This window comes from Scatophagus argus, chromosome 6 (assembly GCF_020382885.2).
Source record: "Scatophagus argus isolate fScaArg1 chromosome 6, fScaArg1.pri, whole genome shotgun sequence".
Lineage (NCBI taxonomy): Eukaryota > Metazoa > Chordata > Actinopteri > Scatophagidae > Scatophagus > Scatophagus argus.
In genome coordinates, this window is record NC_058498.1 from 8,417,104 (window position 1) to 8,435,353 (window position 18,250).

The 18,250-nt window shown below is 41.4% G+C and overlaps 1 protein-coding gene across 2 annotated transcripts in view; it reads right to left on the reverse strand.

Annotated features, from left to right (window-relative positions):
* Positions 1-18,250, reverse strand: part of arid3a (AT rich interactive domain 3A (BRIGHT-like)) — a 40,296-nt gene that overhangs the window by 11,380 nt on the left and 10,666 nt on the right. For both annotated transcript variants that reach the window (XM_046390845.1, XM_046390844.1), the window contains exons 2-3: positions 13,215-13,988; positions 12,817-13,099 (exon numbers count right to left, since the gene is read on the reverse strand). In XM_046390845.1, coding sequence (XP_046246801.1) covers positions 12,817-13,099; positions 13,215-13,552 — 621 coding nt within the window. In that variant the 5' untranslated portion in view covers positions 13,553-13,988. The remainder of the gene's footprint in view (positions 1-12,816; positions 13,100-13,214; positions 13,989-18,250) is intronic.

Here is an 18,250-nt window from a genome sequence, read left to right on the forward strand (position 1 = left end):
ATCATACTGATCTTTAGTACCAAATGGTTCTGATGACAAATGGTGACAGTGGAAAGTTAACCAGCTTCTGTCTCGTTGTCTGCTGAAGTCTTCAGACCTCACAGCCACATTTGAAAAAAGTATTGCATCTGACTGCAGTCTGATAGTTTCCCACCCTGGCTGTGCATGTGGGTCAGCAGCAGATAAAGTATAAACAGACCTCAGACACGGAAAACACAGTGGTTTTATACTGCAAATGATCAGGAACCAAAGAACAGCCTGTTGCTGCTGCTTTGCAATCATCAAAGTCGATTTGGTGGTCGGTAATACTGTAAGGGTGACAGAGGGAGGGGGGGTATAAAAGTGTGTGTGTGTGAGAGAGAGAGAGAGAGAGAGAGAAAAAGAGAAAGAGAGAAAGAGAGAGAGAGAGAAAGAGAGAGAGAGAGAGAGAGAGAGAGAGAGAGAGAGAGAGAGAGATGGGGGAGGGTCCATTTCACTGTTAATGCAAATGGAAGTTAGCAAGCCAGCAGCCCACAAGTGTCACATAGCACATAATAGAGGCTTTGCAACTGAAAACCAAAACTGAGAGGAGACCGGGGTATCGTCTACATGCTCCCTTACACCTACCAATCACCTTGAACACCTCAAGGTGAGGCTGACACACACACACACACTAGGGGTCAAAGTTAAATTATGCAAGCTGCTGTAATAACATATCCTTCAAGTATGATCTCTCATCTCCATACAGTTAATTTTTATTAGTGCCAAGGACCTTGCTTGATTTGTATTTATGTGTTATTATGAGCAGCTACAATATAGACTCAGTTTGATTCGTTGAGCGAAACTAAAACACTTTTGCAGATCGCCTTGTACAGATACCTTAAGGTATATTGCATAATATGTGTTTTATTTAATGGGAGTCACTGTAATAGGAGTTGTACACAGAAGAAACCATGTTCACACTGAGACTAAATCCCCTTAAACCAAATGTTGGAGGACCAGTTTCACAACTTCATATTAATCTAAGTTCTTAAATTGTTCCCTGTCATGAGAGAGATTAGTATGAGCTTGTTTTCTCCATAACGTACTGCCTGACTTGGATGGAAAAAAAATGGGTCTGTCTCATTTATGTAAGGATCACATTTAAGCGTTCAAGCACGCTTTTATCAAAGTGCTGGAAAAAAAAGAGACGGAGGTGAGTCTTGAAAGAGAGCCGAGAAGAGCCTGAACATAAAAACATGACAGTGGGAAAAGGCAATGTACAGCTAAAGGGGAGAGGGGTTACAAGGGTCTTGATATGGCTCATGAACACATGATCAGCCATATTCAAACCCTGCATTGTTCCAGGCCAAAGCCCTTTTATGAGTGTCATTAATGCACCGGAGCAAACACAACCACCAGCTCAGCATACTCAAGAAAATGTAGTGTGTGTGTAGCATGTACATTACTTTGATGACGTAATGCAATGCTTTGCTTTTGTTCTTTGTTCCTGACACAACAGTACTGAAAATTACAGCTTTGTAACCCCACGAAATCTAAGTGGTGATGTCAAATGATTTCATTATTGTAACCTTAATTCACTGCTGTCATGTGTTTATCATGTGATAATATTAATAAGAATGAGCGAACTAGAAACACAAGACGCGGGTTGTTTATTACATGTTCGTTTTCACTACAGTACCAAAATGTGATGAGACAGACAACACAAAAGCTCAGAGGATCTTAAGACAGGGTTAAGACTTAATGACCAATAGCTGCAATGCGGAGGAGGAGGAGGATATTCTAGGTGAAAAAGCTCATTGAGAGTTCAAGGCTCAATGCAATCCTGGTTCGTAAAAGTTGTTTATCAGCTTTGGGTTCAGTAAAAACACAGTTTCTTCTGTGTACAGAAAGAATTTTACTGAGTGAGGACTGCCCATAATTCAATTTTACTACACTGAAGTCTATACTCTCACTATTAAAGCTGCTATCTGATCACCTTCATCACAGTGAGCTCATAAACAGAACAGGCAAAGCAGTTAACACAGCCAAGGTTCTGCTGAATCTCTTCTGCATTTTAGGCACAAAACAACGTCAAAATGAATTTTCCATCAAAAGGTGTACATCAAAGTTAAGAGGCACAGTAACACCCAGGTCTGATTTACAACACTGTGTACTGCAGTACAGAAGAGAAGCGGAGTCTGCCACGGGTCTGGTCGTGGTTCACTGTATTGAGATTGGACTTCTTTTTATTGAAGATGACCAAATTACAGGTGATAAGTCACACAGCGCTGAGGAACGGAAACTCCTTTGTACAAACGGACTGTTATGGAAAAACTACGTACAAGAGGTCTGAATTTCCTTCCTGAACAGTGACGACTGGAAGACCGAGACAGCTTCTACCTTGACACAGAGCGGGTGAAAAAACAGATGTTGAAATGACACTCAACCTGATTTCTTAACCCGTCCTTTATGCTTGATCACTAAAACAAAAAGAATGTGATTCTTGACATGACAAGCCGTGTACTTGTTTTTCTTTCTCAGGGTTGTGTTTTGCTGCTGTTTGCACGACATTTTCCAGAGATCACATGTTAATCAAACAACATGTGCAGAGCTGTGACGTCTTCTTCCTTTGTTGTCTATCACTGTTCATCAGTTGATAGCCACAGTAATAAAAAAACAGAACAGAGCGTAATGCAACCACAAGTCAGCCCACACAGCCAGGTAAGCTGAGAATCAAACTCATTCTCTGATCAAACGATACACGTCACACGTTGGTTCTTGACTGCCTCTGGTCAAGAACCAATCCAGGAAAACGTTAAGAAAAACTGAAACGGACAAACAAGGATGAAATTACTTTGTTTTGTTTGTTTTAACATATCAAAAAAAGGCTAGAGAAGATTATTGTATTTATTTAATTTCTTCATATCCGCTGAAAAGTTCAAACGCAGAAAAGACTTGGCCAGCGCTCTTTACGTTGTCAGTGTGAAATTAAATTGCTTTCTTGCGGTTGTTATGTTCATCTGGAAAACAACTTAATCCAGTCAGTCGACAGAGCTGGCAGCTGCATAAAGAAACCGCACTGACATGTCTACATACTCTGACATCTATAGTGAACATCTATAATGAATCCATCTTTGTCTGGGCGAATCACAGCCCTGCCCTTCCCCATCCCCCACATGCACACAATTAACAGCAACAATAGAGCTGTCTGATTGCAGATGCAGCAAATGGTGTTTCATTGACAGGCAGGATCAAACATCATAATCCTAACTGACTGCCTGACCTCGTAAAATTGAACCCCATCGACTCAGTATGAGGAGCATGCAGCTGCTACGACTGACTGTATCTGGTCTCTCTTTATCTGCTGCACACACATTTACGTTTGAAATGACAGAAAGAGGTGGGCAAGTTAAAAAGATACGGAGAATGGTTCACAGGCAGTTGACGCCACATATTTGAATTTTAAAACAGTATGTTCTTGATCTATATGAGTCTACCCTGGTTTGTTAATGAAGTTTCACACTTTGGTTTCCAAACACCAGTTTCACCAAGTGCTCAAATATATTGTGCTATAAATGACTAATATGCTAATACGTTTCCTTTCCATTTCCAGACACCACGATTTTCCTTTTGTTAGAACACATGTCTGGAAATTCAATGATGTGCCAGAGATCCAGTGGTCTTTGAGAAGACGATTTCTTTATGCTGTGAGAAGCTCTAATGGAGACCTCAGTCTGCAGGGCTTTGCCAAAGAATTTTTATGCTCAGCTTCTGTTGGATATAATTGGATAAACAGTATCTCTTGCCAACATGAAAAAAAAGGTGAAAACCAGTTGATGAAGACGGGACATGAAACCAGAATGAGAACTATCCCACGCACTACATGTACTCCATTCCTGCCTGCTACCGTCAGCTGCCATGGCTGGTACATTTGGATAAGAATCAAAAATAGCAGCCAGCTTTCCCAGGGCCCTTGAGAGCCTGATGTATGTAGCTGAGCAATCTGTTGTAACCCCGCTGCTAATGAGTAGTATCACGATGATGGATGCCCAAACTGGGCAGGGCAAATCTGCAAAGAGTGAAGGAGGGGAAATGGGTGTAACAGCAATTAAAGATCATACGCTAATGTGTTGAAATAAAGCAAACAGAAAAACTGACCCTGCACACCATATCAGTTCTGTGATACTTCTGGAACAAGACCTTCAATGTTCTTTCCCCATCAGATGTCTATCTGTAAACTGGAAAAAGTCTGATCTAGATAATAATCTAATTAGCATTTGTGTGAAAGCTGAAAGTATTTATTCAGCGCCAGTGCAGATGCTGTGATAATGTTTGCGACTGAATGCAGAAAGATGGAGACAGAGATAGAAGGGTAGTTGAAGGTTCATAGGCAGCTCTGCAACAGTGCATGTATACAAACAGGACAAAAACGTATAAGAGATGTTTAACTTGGCCAAGGTGCATTGTGCTCTGCTGCTGCTCCACACCACAGTGCACCTTGCCGTGCAGAGGGGACGAAACATGATCGGTTGCTTGCGTCGTCACCGAGTGTAACGAATAAGAGCAATGGTTGACAAAGGTGGTCTTAAAACATATCCGGCAAACTCAGCCCCTATGGAGGGCAGATATCTCTCCATGTGGCTCATCAGAGAGTGAGATGTTGTAGCCACGTGGCCTAATCAATAACTGACCTCAAGTGACCCTGGCTTTAGCCAATAAATGGGGTGGCAGTCTTTAAATTCTCATCTACAACTTCAGTGTGCCCTGAGGAGTTTTTTTTTTTTTTGTCCTTCAGGCTTATTAAACAGGATGAATGTACAGAAAACATTTCCATAGTTAAACATCACACAGTTCACACCTATGTTTGCTTGGCTATAAATGTAGATGTAAAGGGTGTAGATTCTGGTATATATCGTGTCAATGTACTTTTATAATGTAACTGCTTCTCCTCTGTTACATTTTTCTGAACCTTTAGCTTGCCTTCTGTCTCCGTCTTTGTTTTTCTCCTTGCCTTTGCAGGTGCATTACTACATATCTTGACCAACTGTCAAAAATTTTGGAGCCTCATATACAAATAAAATGTTGTGGATAGTACCAAGAGAGCCATTTCATTCTGTCTTGTTGGGTCTGATACCAAAAGGCGAAGTTAAGACACAGTGGACCACTGACTGGTTATTCCAAACAATCGGAGTCCATTTGTTGATCTGTTAAAGGATTTCTCAACTATCCGGTTTTGTTTCAGCAGCCACAAAGCTTATCTCCATGTTGTAATAAATAACCACAAACCTAGAAGAAAAAACACCAAACGTGTGTGCGATCACTGAGCAGAACATAAAAGTGGCCACAAATATGAACGGAACGGAGAAAAACATGGGCAATTTGTACGCTGTCATTCTGGCTGTAAAATAACCTTAAGTAGGCTATAAGCAACCACAGAACACATCTCAAGTTTAGGTACATTTATTATGGGTTACGTACTATACTGAAAGCAAACTGGCTCTACGATACTACCTTGTTTTCACAGTAGACATTCCGATACAGCCAGTAAAGCACACATATAATTACTAGGATATATTTTAGCTTTATAGTAAGTATGCACATTAGCAGAGCCCTGGAATTGATACAGAGCCAAATGCTATGCAGCCATAATCAAGTTTATTAGTTACACCTATCATTTTCTTGCTACAGGTCAAACAGGTCACAGGTCAAAATATCTGCATTTGGAAGAGGTCCATTATTAGTTAATATTGATGTTAAATGTTAATAATTTGCATCTGTAGTGTGAACAGAACCCGACAACTCAGACCTCCTGCCATGTCCAAGCAATTAAGGGGAGGTTAACTGTTTTCATACAGACAAGACAGTGTTGTCACATGGGTCACGTGTCCCTCAAAGATTATGGATCAAAACACTCAGTGGATCTTTTATGATACAATAAAATGTACAATACAAAGGGAAGTGCTGTGCGACGTTTGAGCTGTTGACAGCACAGACGGGATTAAGACCTTGAAAATGTGCAGCTAAGTATCTCTATTTGAGTTTGACCTATTTCTCAATTGATTTTTTTCAAGAATGAAAGCTTTCAACACATACTACCTTTTCAAAAGCATCTGAAGGCAACAGCATGCACGCATTGCTTTTGTTCCAGTAAATGCCTTCCACTGGGTCTTTTTATGAAAAGATGTCACTTAGGGCTTTGTTTGTTGACAACTCCAACCTTTTAGTGCGGATCTATTTTCGTGCTTATATTGAGGCACAAGGCTAAAGTAAAGAGTTCCTTTTGCTGGGACAAAAAGGAGAAAGAAAGAAATGAAGCGGCACTCAGTATTTCCTTTAGAGAGGTAGAAGATCAAAAATAAGATTCACATGCCACAGTGGAAAAGAGAGTGAAGGATTTGTGCAGCTCTTCCAGGTTCAAAATAATCATTTCCTCTTTCTGCATGGGCGCCTTCACACACTAAAGTGTGAAGGAAGTTTGAAGGCGTAACAACACAAGCAATTAAGGAACGTGCCAAACTTATATCAATATTGCACAACACAACAGTCAAAGAAAGACAGGACGAAAGAACTAGCCTAAGCCTTTATGCAATCTTTGTTTACATTCCTGCTCCAATCCCACCCCCCCCCCTCTCCTCCTCCACACTGAACCCCTGCCAATTTCCAGAATCCCCATGGCTGCACAGTTTCTGACATCAGCTGCACGCTATACACCAAGCATTGGACATGACTCCAGTGTTCTGCAGTACTTCACAAAATGAGCGTGTACTACACACTCTACTTGGCAGTGGTTCAAAACCCAACACCAACTGACTGACTTTTTCCTGTTCCCTCGGTCACACCTCCTCTTTCCCCCTCGGTGCTGTTCCTCCTCCTTTCAACAAGACTTTGAGAGGTCTTCCCTGGCTGCCTCGGCCTTTTGTTTTCATGACATGAACAGGCCCCATTAACCCCTTGTTTTCTTTTTGTTAAACACAGATCACTGCACACAGAGGAGGGCATAGTAAATGAAATAAAAACTCCCCTGTGCAGATTAATTCAGCCCGTGCAGACTCCAGTTAAGTTAAACCGACTTCCCATGATGAACTTTACATAAATTCAAATAGTTTGTTGCTCTGATGTTAATGTATTCAGAAATAATGAGTTAAATTTATGCATTAAAAAAAAGAGTAGAGTGAGAAAGATGTCGCTTAAGTAATTATTACACATAGTCTGACATTAGTTATTCATTAACAGTTAATCTTAGAAGGGTAATGGGTTCAGTTAAATGGAATATAAATTACTCATTCTGTGAGGCTCTTTTCACTTCAAAATTCAAGGCAGCTTTCAGAAGATTTTGCCTTTGCTGTGCTTTTTAACAAAACAAATCAACAGCTGTGAAAATGCATAACTCGGTATGAAATGGAAAAACAACGTGGTCGGGCCTATTCATACAACACAAAGACAGATCAAAAGGCCTAGATGAAACTACAGAGGAATATAAACCCAACAAGCACTTATCAGACAGCTGTATCAGCAGAAACCTGATGGGCAATCCCAATAAGTGTCGCTCCCAATTGGCTCTCATTCGAGCTACGCTTCCTGTAGTCACTAACAACTCCCTCCCCCCACTCCCAATGAGTGTTTGTGTGTGTGTGAGCCATTTAATGTTTAATGCCAACTCCCCTCCATTCGCCCTGATCATGGTGAGTGCCATGAATTTTTAAAGACATCCCTACTTTACTGTCCATCTGGGCTCCATCTGCCCAGCTGCTGGTGTTTAACACAGACAGAGACACGGGAGAGGAGACTTCAAAGGCTCTACATGGCCTCTGGACGAATGCTGCCCTGAAGAGGATGTTGTTGATAAAGGGGACAGTGGCGAGGGGCACGGCAGTTATATGAATGTGTGCCATAACACTGAAGAGACTGCACAGGAATGAAGCCAAATTGCAACTGTAAATCCACAAATAGTTTGTGGATAAAAAACCTACTCTGGAGACAAAGCGCTACAATGTCTTTGGAGGACAGATCAGCTAACAGACATGAGGACTGCAAAAATTTAAATTAAGGAAAAATGAAGTGAACAACAACATTTGTCATGGCTTTTCTCACTAATTCAAAATGTTGGAAGGCCAGCAGCTAACCAGAAAGTTTGAATTCGATAGCTATTAGCTACCTGGACAAAAAACAACGTCAATGTATGTAGCAAATGTAGCATATGCAGCTAATGTAGCAAATGTAGCAAAAGTAGCAAATGTAGCAAATGTAGCTAAGGTAGATTTTTAGTTCTTATCAAGATGAAGACAATACAAATAATAATGCTTCTTAATACTGCTGAAATACCGTGTGTATTAGAAGTCTGTTGAGAATTTTGAATAATTAATCAAAGTTAACAACCATAACAACACTAATTTCCAGCTATTATCTATTTCATGAGTGGTGTCAAATTGTCAATGTCAAAAACATCTTCTCCAAAGAGTCATTTTTAATTAAAAATATCTATATATTCTGTTGTTTAATGAGTGTAATTTTATTTATTTATTTTTTTTACCATTGCAGGTAGTTATAGTGTTTCTTTGCTGCATAAATACATCAACAGTGAATGTGTTTTGTTTGAGGTGCTCAAAGCATTGAAGATTACAAAAAAGAAAAGCAATTTTCCCAAAATAACATCTTCATTACTCTGCATAATCTACTAAAGAAATTGTGCCTATGATATTTTTTTCAGGAGCTGCATGGCGAGATACCACTGGGAATGTAAAAATATATTTCCCTCCAAACATTTAAAGCATTTGGCTATTAGCTGATTGGCAGAGATCTAAGCCAGCCTACTGGCTGCAGGATGTACTATTAACTTTAAAGGAGTGTAAAAGTTTGCCAGAAGCACAGGGTGATATTGATATTGATATGGATATTTAAAGGTACAGATGTACGGGGGAGGGTTGCATTGGTATCACTGAAATAACTCAGTGGAAATGGCACTCCACCAGCAAAGCAAATCAGTTTCAATTACAAAATAATCCAACGATGCTGGCATAATTTGATATCTGCACAAATCCCTGTGCTTTATTTAATTCTGCTGCACTCTGCCACAGACAGATATGACACTGCTGTGCTGGCAAATTGCCTTGAATATTTTGATTAATTCACTTAAAACCACAGTGTAATCAGGCATCCCAACAGACAGCACCTCCAGGCTTGATTTAGTCTGACCTTTCAGCTGAGAGTGTGGAGAGACGAAGGTGGCTGGGTGATCCAACAGGAATGCAGGTTAGCTGATATATCTTAGCCACACACAGCCTGGTGCAGCCTCACCTTAAAGAGGGATTTCTGTGTGTGTTTTCTCACTTACACGGCCCCTTGGACACAGATAGGTGCAAAGGTCTTTTGTTCAATTTATTTAAGGCCTTTATTGGACTCATTTTACTGGACTGACTATTTATTTTACTGGTCTACTTAAAGTGGATTCACTTCATTAGCAGTGGACATGTTGTCAGCCTGTTATGAAATTATAATCCATTTAATACATAAGGTTTCTTCAATGTTCTCCTTAAGCTTTACTTTGGAACAGGTTAGGAACAATTGCAGTTGAGAACCCACAGAGACATTATATATGTTAGGGGCTACAATAGGACATCAATGAAATAAAGAAAGGCTGCTGCAGACTGATAGAGGCACGCCAGGTTTCTGCTGAGGATCTGGGGTTCCTCGTGGCCACATTATCACCCTCCCTCAGGCACATTCCAACAGCCTCCACCCACCTGCCCAAAATAAACTGTATAGCCTTAACCCCTTCCTCCCCACCCCGCGCCTTCAAAAACACTCAACCTGCACACAATATCAGTCAAGAACACACGAAAGCTACAGGCCTTCATAATGCTGCTCAAGATGAGAACCACAATTTGTGTCACACAATCAGACAATGACTTTTCTCTAGTGATTCCCAGCGAAGAAACTTTTATTGCATTCCATAGTGTCTTCATTCCATAGTGTGTAGGCTGAGTAAATACTATGTGTACAGTTTCTCACAGGGGTGGGAGGCTAAATTTAACAATAACTAACTACAACATCTGTGTGCTCTTTTCAACATTTGTTTTTCTTTGTGCATCTTAATTTTAAAATACAAAATGAGAACTGAAAGGCGCAGCTCACCTACAGTCGAACACTGAGGCTATATCCAGTTATTAAATGCCAACCACTGAGTGTAATCTGCTGTTTAATCAAAATGATGTATTTTTGCACTGCACTTAAAATAGGGCGCACAACATTTTAAAGAATATTTGCAGAAAGGCCTTGCGTAGTGTGGCCTTATTCCTTTGTTTTGCACAGTGTGGACAAGCACCACATGTTTGGCCATCTTCAGTCAAAGCCTCAAAAGTCTCTTTTAGTCTGAGAGCCTGTCATGTATTGCAATGGTCTACATAAAGCACCGGCTATGGCTCTTTGTGTTATTTGGTGACAGAGGTTTTAGGGTGAGGTCTTTTTGTCTTTGAAATCTGGATCATATCAAAATTTCTGGTGACGCTTTAATCACCTGTACAAATTTACAGTGGTACATCTGTTTGCGTGCAGTCCTGGCAAGTTATGACATTTTGCTTGGGGGTTACATGACTCACCACAAACCTTTATTACACATATTACAATATAATTTCATCATTTTACAATACAATTTTACTTAACCTCCGGATTGAGCAAATCGAACATGGAAGCTGGATTTGACATGTGCATTGAAAACTGTTGCCTATAGTATTGTCTTGTTTTTACTTGACAAGAAGAAACCACAAATGACTGTTTCAGAGCGAAAAGAAGAAGCAGATGAAAAATGTCACACACCAAATATAAATTAAGACTGAAATCACTGAGTTTGATTTGCATGGGGTTAGAATTATCAGGGGACAGACTGTCTTCACCACAACAGGTCTGTCATTTTTGCTTTACACACTGCAGACACAGCATGTTCACAGGAGATTATAATGACAGGCCAAAACTGCAATTATTACTAATCACCATAATCATCCAAGGTCAAAATTAGTCCTGTGTGAATAATGCAAGACTAAAATCCTGGATTCACGATATTATTAAGTCACAGGAGTAAGGACATTGATGGGGTGGGATGAGATTTTTGTTGCATTGTCGCATTATGTTAAAAAGGGTTTTAAATGACAGACTGCAGCTTTGTCTCCATAGTACGTTTGACGTTATATAGGCGTGACATATGTTTTAATCAACAATGGATTGGGTAACACTATCTTAACAGCCAAGATACTGGTTGTCTTGATTATGTAACCGTCGGTGACTGACTGACATGTCATGATAAAAATGCACTGTGTATCCTACCTGATGTTAGAAAACCACCAACTGCTGAGAGTATCAATTTAAGTCATTTGCACAAAAGCTCTATGGAGGGAGGGGTGGACTATTTAGAGAAGCAGAGTATAGGTTTTAGGGGAGTTTTATTCCATGCACTCTGTAATTAGAGAAATAGGCCTTAAATTACAGAATCTGTGGTTAGGTGTAGAGATGAAGCATATGCAGACAGGGTGAGATGTATGGAAGTTAATTTACCTCCAACATACAGAAAAGCGTCAATACAAATTTCTCAAAAACAATTCTCAATCCAGTTTACTCTTCTGTAAGAGCTTAGCAATCTCTAGTCAGACAAAAGACAAGCTGCTGCTCACAGCGTCAAACCCGTTTTATGGTTTGAAATACTGGTACAGGCCATGAGCGTGTTTGCAATTCAGTAATGGCTTCCATTATGTCATATACGCTGCGTTTGCATTAAAATGGTTGCTGGGCAGATGCCGCACTTAAATCCCAGTAAACAGTTTTTTTAGTTTTTACAGAAAAGCAGGTGTAAATTCAAAGGGTTTCACTGATTATGAGATTAACTAAAGGATATTAAAATGCTGCTTGATGTTCCTGCCTTACATTTAACAAACAGAAATTATTACAGTCTTTACAGTGCAGTGGAATTCTTAACCAGTGAAGTAACTTGGTCAGTTGAGGCTTGTATCGTATTTCTTTAGAAGAAAAGCTTACTGTAATGATCCAGTTTTCTCAAATGGAGTCTTTTCTCCTGATTTCAAACTGTTAGCGGGTGACATTGTAACCTGCTGACTGAGTGACCGACAATGTACATTTTAAGATATAATCACTTTGTATCATAAGTATTAAACGAGCAATTCAGTTTTTATCATCAGCAGTGAAAGATGAGAGGATTTCACATCGTTCCCAAGTCAGTCTCTCAATAGCAGCCCTCCATCTAAACTTAGCTGCTGACAGACTTAAATCTCTTCATGTAAACAGCCCGTCTTATTCCACCAGGGCCTCCCTCATAATATCCAGCCCACTAGAATGTTTACAGTAAACGCCAGCGTGGTAAAGCTGTTAAACTGCACCCTTACACACCCCCACCTCTCGCGCTGCCCACAGCTTCTCTTCCTGAGGTCGCAGTCCTATTTGTGCCACTTTAGTTAGCAAAAGTGAAATCTCAGTGGGCACTATAACGGATTATTTAGATCTAAACTTTAAACAGGCCTGCTTGTCAGGTGGCAAAGACAAACTGAAAAGCCTAAGCTCAGGGTTTTATCGACATTTGGCCAGTGACTGGTGTTAATATCCCACCCTGGTCGGATTACTTCATGTGCAGCTCGGAAAGTGACATGGTTTGAGGGGTGTGTAGGCCATATGTGAGTCACTAGTCAACTACCATCATCCTCAGAGTGCAAGCAGCAGCTAACTTTAGGATAGCTTGGGGGTTCTCCAAACCTGTGGACTTTGACGTAACTGAATCTCCAGTAGCAACATTTAATTACATGTAAATGTACCCCATTCAATTTGGTGACAGGAGGTATTAATATTAAGACATCCCACCTGTCTGAATTGCTCCTCATAGGTCCATTCTCCATGGTCCTGCCCACCCAGATGGCTGTGTGTAGCATGTGGAGGCAGGATGGCTACGCGAGGCTCCTGGTCGACACTGGGACGGGCCTTCAGCAGCTGGGAGTGGGGGTGGAGTTGACGGTGGGGCAACAGGAGGATTCCCTTCCCAGGAGCCACTGCATCATGGCCCGTCGGCAGACTCTCATCTGCCAAGTCGTCGTCAAAATCTTCTTCCATCTCACCTTCAAAGTCTTCTTCGTCCCATTTCTGTTTGCTGTGTTGTATTAAAAAAACAGAAAGTTACTTAAAAGATGAGCTCCAATGAAGACCACCACTGCCACTGATTAAATGTTTTTAAGGCTGCTTGACCAAAGATATTCAGTACTTACATCTGCTCCTCCTCATCTGACCCCATCATATCCTTGTAATGCTCCTCCCCTTCATCATTGTCATCATCACCTTCATCCTCGCCGCCGCTGCTACGCTCTGACATGGGGCTGTCTGACACCCTCTGCAGCCCGGCCGCCACAGCACGCATGGCCGCTAGCGCTGCCATCTGGGCCTGCTCTGTCTCAGGGGCCGGGCTCCCCATGGGCTCATCTCCTCCTCCTCCACCTGTGCGGATCTGAGTGTTTTGGGCGGCAGCTTGCTGCTGTAGCTGCTGCTCCATCAGCAACTTGGCTCTCTGCTGCCTGTGCAGGTTCTCCATGACAGCCTGCAGCTTCATCTCCAGAGAAAGCGGCACGACGTTCAGCTGCCTTCCTTCCCCTCCCTCCCCCTCTGAAGGAGCACCAGTCAGGGGCTGAATCTGGGGGGATGATGCTCGATCGTTCTGCCCGGGCAGAGCAAATGCCAACCGTGCCTGTACTGAAGCGGTCAGCAGCCGGATGAAGGTTTGGCGGTTATGGTTCTGTGGGTTCTTGATGAGATGTGTAAGGAGGAGGAGGAGGAAAAGGAGGAAGAGGAGGAGGGGGGTCGATCAGAGCCCTGAGACATGCAGTCAGTGGTCAGCTGCAGGACTGGAGACAGAAGCCTCTCTCTTGTCTCAATGTTTTTTCCTTCAGTTGGGCAGGGAAACCAAAGCTGACAGCAGAGCTGACAGTGATCAGTGAGGCACAAGTCGTGGGTGCGAAGGCAGGAGTGTGTTCACAGACTACAAAGACCTGAGGGAAAAAGAAAAAAAGTGTCAGACTGCTACTTCCCCACTGTCTAACTTCACGTGAAGGACAAAAGCTTTTCTGTTGTGATGAAGCTCCACAACAATTAAACAACTTTCCCCAAAGCTTCAGATCAGTCAAACATGCCATTATTTTAAAACTCAACCTTCCATTCATTGGCCTTTCACTAAAGTGGACATCCTCTCCTCTGATTTAATACCATTCTGATAAATCAAAAACCACAGTGCTATTGTGTTTGTGTTGTAATTTTGTTTTTGCTATTGCATCGCCTTTGTTTGCCTGTTTTGTAATATTATTATAGTAAGAGTTAAAAAGATAAACAATGTTAATGGATGACACGGCAAATAGTAGTCTTATTTCAGGAACTTAATGATTTTTACCTTTAAGTGTATGACATTTTGTAAAACTGGAGTTACGGCAACAAAAACAAACAAACAAACAAAAAACAGCAATTACTACAGAGCTAATCACAAAGTTAAGAAAATGTCCAATTCCAGACACAAGACAGGTATGAATGTCACTGAGCTCATGAGTCTGTTGTGCAACATGTGCAGAACTACTCACACAAGCAGACCAGACAAGCTGAACACACAGGACAAAATGTTTCAGTCACAGCAAGAGGAAGTGAAATCACAGGAAGAACCGTCACTTTCTTCACCTGGTTGGCTTAGAGCCGAGCTGAATTTCAACCCACCACCACAAATGAGCTATGTCAGTCAGCACTGTCTGAAATTGGTTTAAAACCAATGCACTTCATATTCAGAGGTGTGACTTTGCACAGGTATGACTGGTGTGTTTTTCCCCCCTCATTAAAATGCTTTATTTCAAGTAAGAGGCACAGTGGGGAGTTTTTTTGTGCAACTTCTGTGGGCGGTGATGCTTCTCCTACATACCTGTTCCCAAAAGTGCTCAGGTATGCAAAGCAGTCTCTGTTATAAGCGACAAGCTTCGTCATTCTGGTATCAATAATGTCTGCTCACGATTGTGAACTGAAAAAACACAGTAGGGGTGCCACCCTTACCCCATACTTACACCAAACGGAGGGTAACGGCCGACGTTGCCCACTTTCCGTCTACTCGGAATGTGCTAAAAATGTTAAGAAGTCTGGGTTTGAGGCAACTGTGGCTCAGATCAGTCAGACAGAGATAAGGGCAGCACAGCAAGTCAACAGCACGTGGGGAAATAAATTTCAAGTGCAGGTGCTGGACGTGCTGAAGTACGAGTCATGACAAGAGGCAGCGGTGACTGTACGCCACCACTCATTCAGCTACGGTGACTAATACATGAACAAGCTCCTGTAACCACCACCTACCCTGAGCTTGTACTTTCAGAAACTACAGGTTTTGAATTCCACTTCTGCAGTGAGTACACGCTGAATGAAAGCATGAATGTTGTTGTTGAGTTACAGATCAATTTGTGTCACTATTAAAACCACACTTTGCGCCAATATTCGGCAACATCTAAGCAGTGATGGTGTGAAAACAGTCCTTTGTTGCAATTTCACATATCTTACTTAACAGAAACTTTAGAGAAATGTGTCTTTTCTTTTGTCTCTTGCATTGATGTTTGCCATGATCACAACTGACCAAATCCATACAAAAAGTTAAAAAAAAAAAAAAATGACAGTCAGAGTGCAAAAAGCCTGAATGGAAGCATTATTAGGGTTGTGAAACAATGAAAAAATGGATAAGGTTTCAATAAATTGTTTTTGAAAAAGCAGCAAAATGAAGTCAACAGTTACTGCTACATACATTCAGGCCTGCTAACCTGTCTGAAATATATACACACACACACACACATATATATATCCTGATCATCACGCTGCATTGAGGATGTAACCAGACGGGATCATTTTTTTCTAGGCAGGGTTATTTTTCTCCTGCATGTGGCTCATGTGGCTCTGAAAAAAAAATCACAGCAGCATTTCATGGGTATAGTAGTGTAATTTGGGTGTAGACACACTCTGACACAAAATGCAGCATACAGCATATATACATAAGGTCCGAGGTCACAGCAAAGACTGGGAAGTGAAATCAAGTGCTGCTTCCATTCACAGGAGAATGCACTGTTTTCCATAGCTTCTGTCTGAACGGTCATGAGTGCATGATGAGAGAGGCAACACCCAGAAACATCGTGGTTAATTTGGTCTGGACTGGACGTTTCAGCTAAGAGTTGTGTGTTTCTCAGTCAGCTGGTGCAACAACATGAGAACCAAACCGAAACTAATAACGGACTTGTGTACACCTGGGAGATGAGAATCAGAGTCAGCTTTGTGGACACATTTAAGTACTTTAGACTGTAGTTTTTAGTTGTTCTCAATGTACTTACATACAGAACAATTTACAGGAAGACAGAAATAGACCTACAGCTAAAAACAAGGACAACAAAGCTGACCAAAGACATACACGTAGGTGGAAGAACAGATCTGTGCATACAAAGCAACAATGATCTACAATGTAGGAAACATAAATGTATACTATTTTTCTGAAAATAATCACTGCGATGTTATCTGCAGAGACTCTGCACTCTGTCAGCATCGTCTCATTTTCCTAGCATTTCTCTGTGTTAGGGACATGTCTGGGTATCAGTGATTCTGAAAGAGATATCGGTGGCTATCTGAAGACCTGGGAACAAGACTCAACAATCAGCTTTCTCCAGAATCATTTACTGGTGTTTTTTACAAACAGCAAACATATCCTTCATATTATTCCTTAAAGAAAACCTGTAACTACTACTACATTTTGAATGTCTGCAGAGAGCAAGTAGCAACAGTCGTAATGCATAGGGACGACACAGACTGGCTGCGGTACAATAAAACAGTTTGAATAAAAGCAAGCAGACAAATGCCCTCAGTCTTAACTAAACACCCACTCAGCAACAGTCAGCATACAGTTGATACCCTGAAGCTCAACCGGCCAAACGCCTGAGCTGCAAAACATACTTCAAGAGCACAAAGTTCTGCTGCTACAGCAAAGAGTCTTGAAGGTGTTAAATAAAACGTAAGCAACAAAATGTGGTATGAACAGAACTCTATCAAGAAACAATCAAGAATGAACCACAGCACGCACAGGAAAAGTATTTCAGTCACCCAATACTATGGCTGCATGTTCGAGAAATGTTGCGCAAGGAAATAAGAGCTGTGAAACTTGTGTTTCATCAGAGGTTGAAGGAAGTGACAACTGATGAAGCAGATGCAGCGAGGCAGCCGACAGACATTCAATATTGATTCATTACATTCTTTAAGGGCAAGAGAGGCACAACTGAACGCCTGCAGTTGTCAGATGGAGAAGAGCGCCAGTATAAGCAAGATTAAAAGATCTTACCTAGCAGTATCTGGTTTGACTGAGACAACTCGTCTCTCTCCTACTTAACTACAGAATGAAACATGTGAGTGTGACAGCGGACTTGACACCAAAAACTACTGGTAGCACCTCTGGAGTATCCCTTTATTTTGCATTAAGTGACTTAGGCAAATTCACTTCAGAGCAGCCTGTATGTTTGTACGCACACACTACAATATTTACAATATCCATTACTCAACATGTCAAGTAGCCACACACTGAAGCTCTGTGCAAATGAGCACAATATCCTGTGTTCACGCCATGTTTGAGGCAAACACAATACTGCTCCTGATACTCACTCTCTCATGTATGTAATTTTCAAAGACAGAAGTGATTACAACAAAGCTATTTTGTTGACTCTTCCTGTGCAGAGGGAAGCAGAAGTGGTTGCTTCGTTTCATGCCACAGTTCATCATAGGCATCATAATTTCCCACACGCTAGATGGTGCAAATTACATTGCAACACTATGCACATTCTCTTTGCTTCCTGAAAAGGGGAGAAGGATGGGTGCTTTTCATATATAGGGAAATACAGTACTATATGTACTGTGTCACTGCAAAGAAGACTACGAGCAAAAGACAAAGAAGAAAAGTCCTCCTGAAAGGAAGGATAATCAAATGTGGGTGCCTGATCGGTAACAATGGCTCAGGCATTGATCCATTCGTCTAATTGTTTACAGTCATGTAAACCACAAGTCTACAGACTTCATTTTAACCAACAGCAGGACCCCTCCAACTGACCCCTCATGCTTACGCCCAATAATCACGAGTGAATGCCAGCATTTCATATCTGTGGATCCCAGGCATTGAGAATTTTCACTCTTCACATGGTAATACTCATTCTCCTGGTACAATCACCTGGTGCCATTCTGGCGCAGTTCTTAATTACATTTTGGACAATTTATA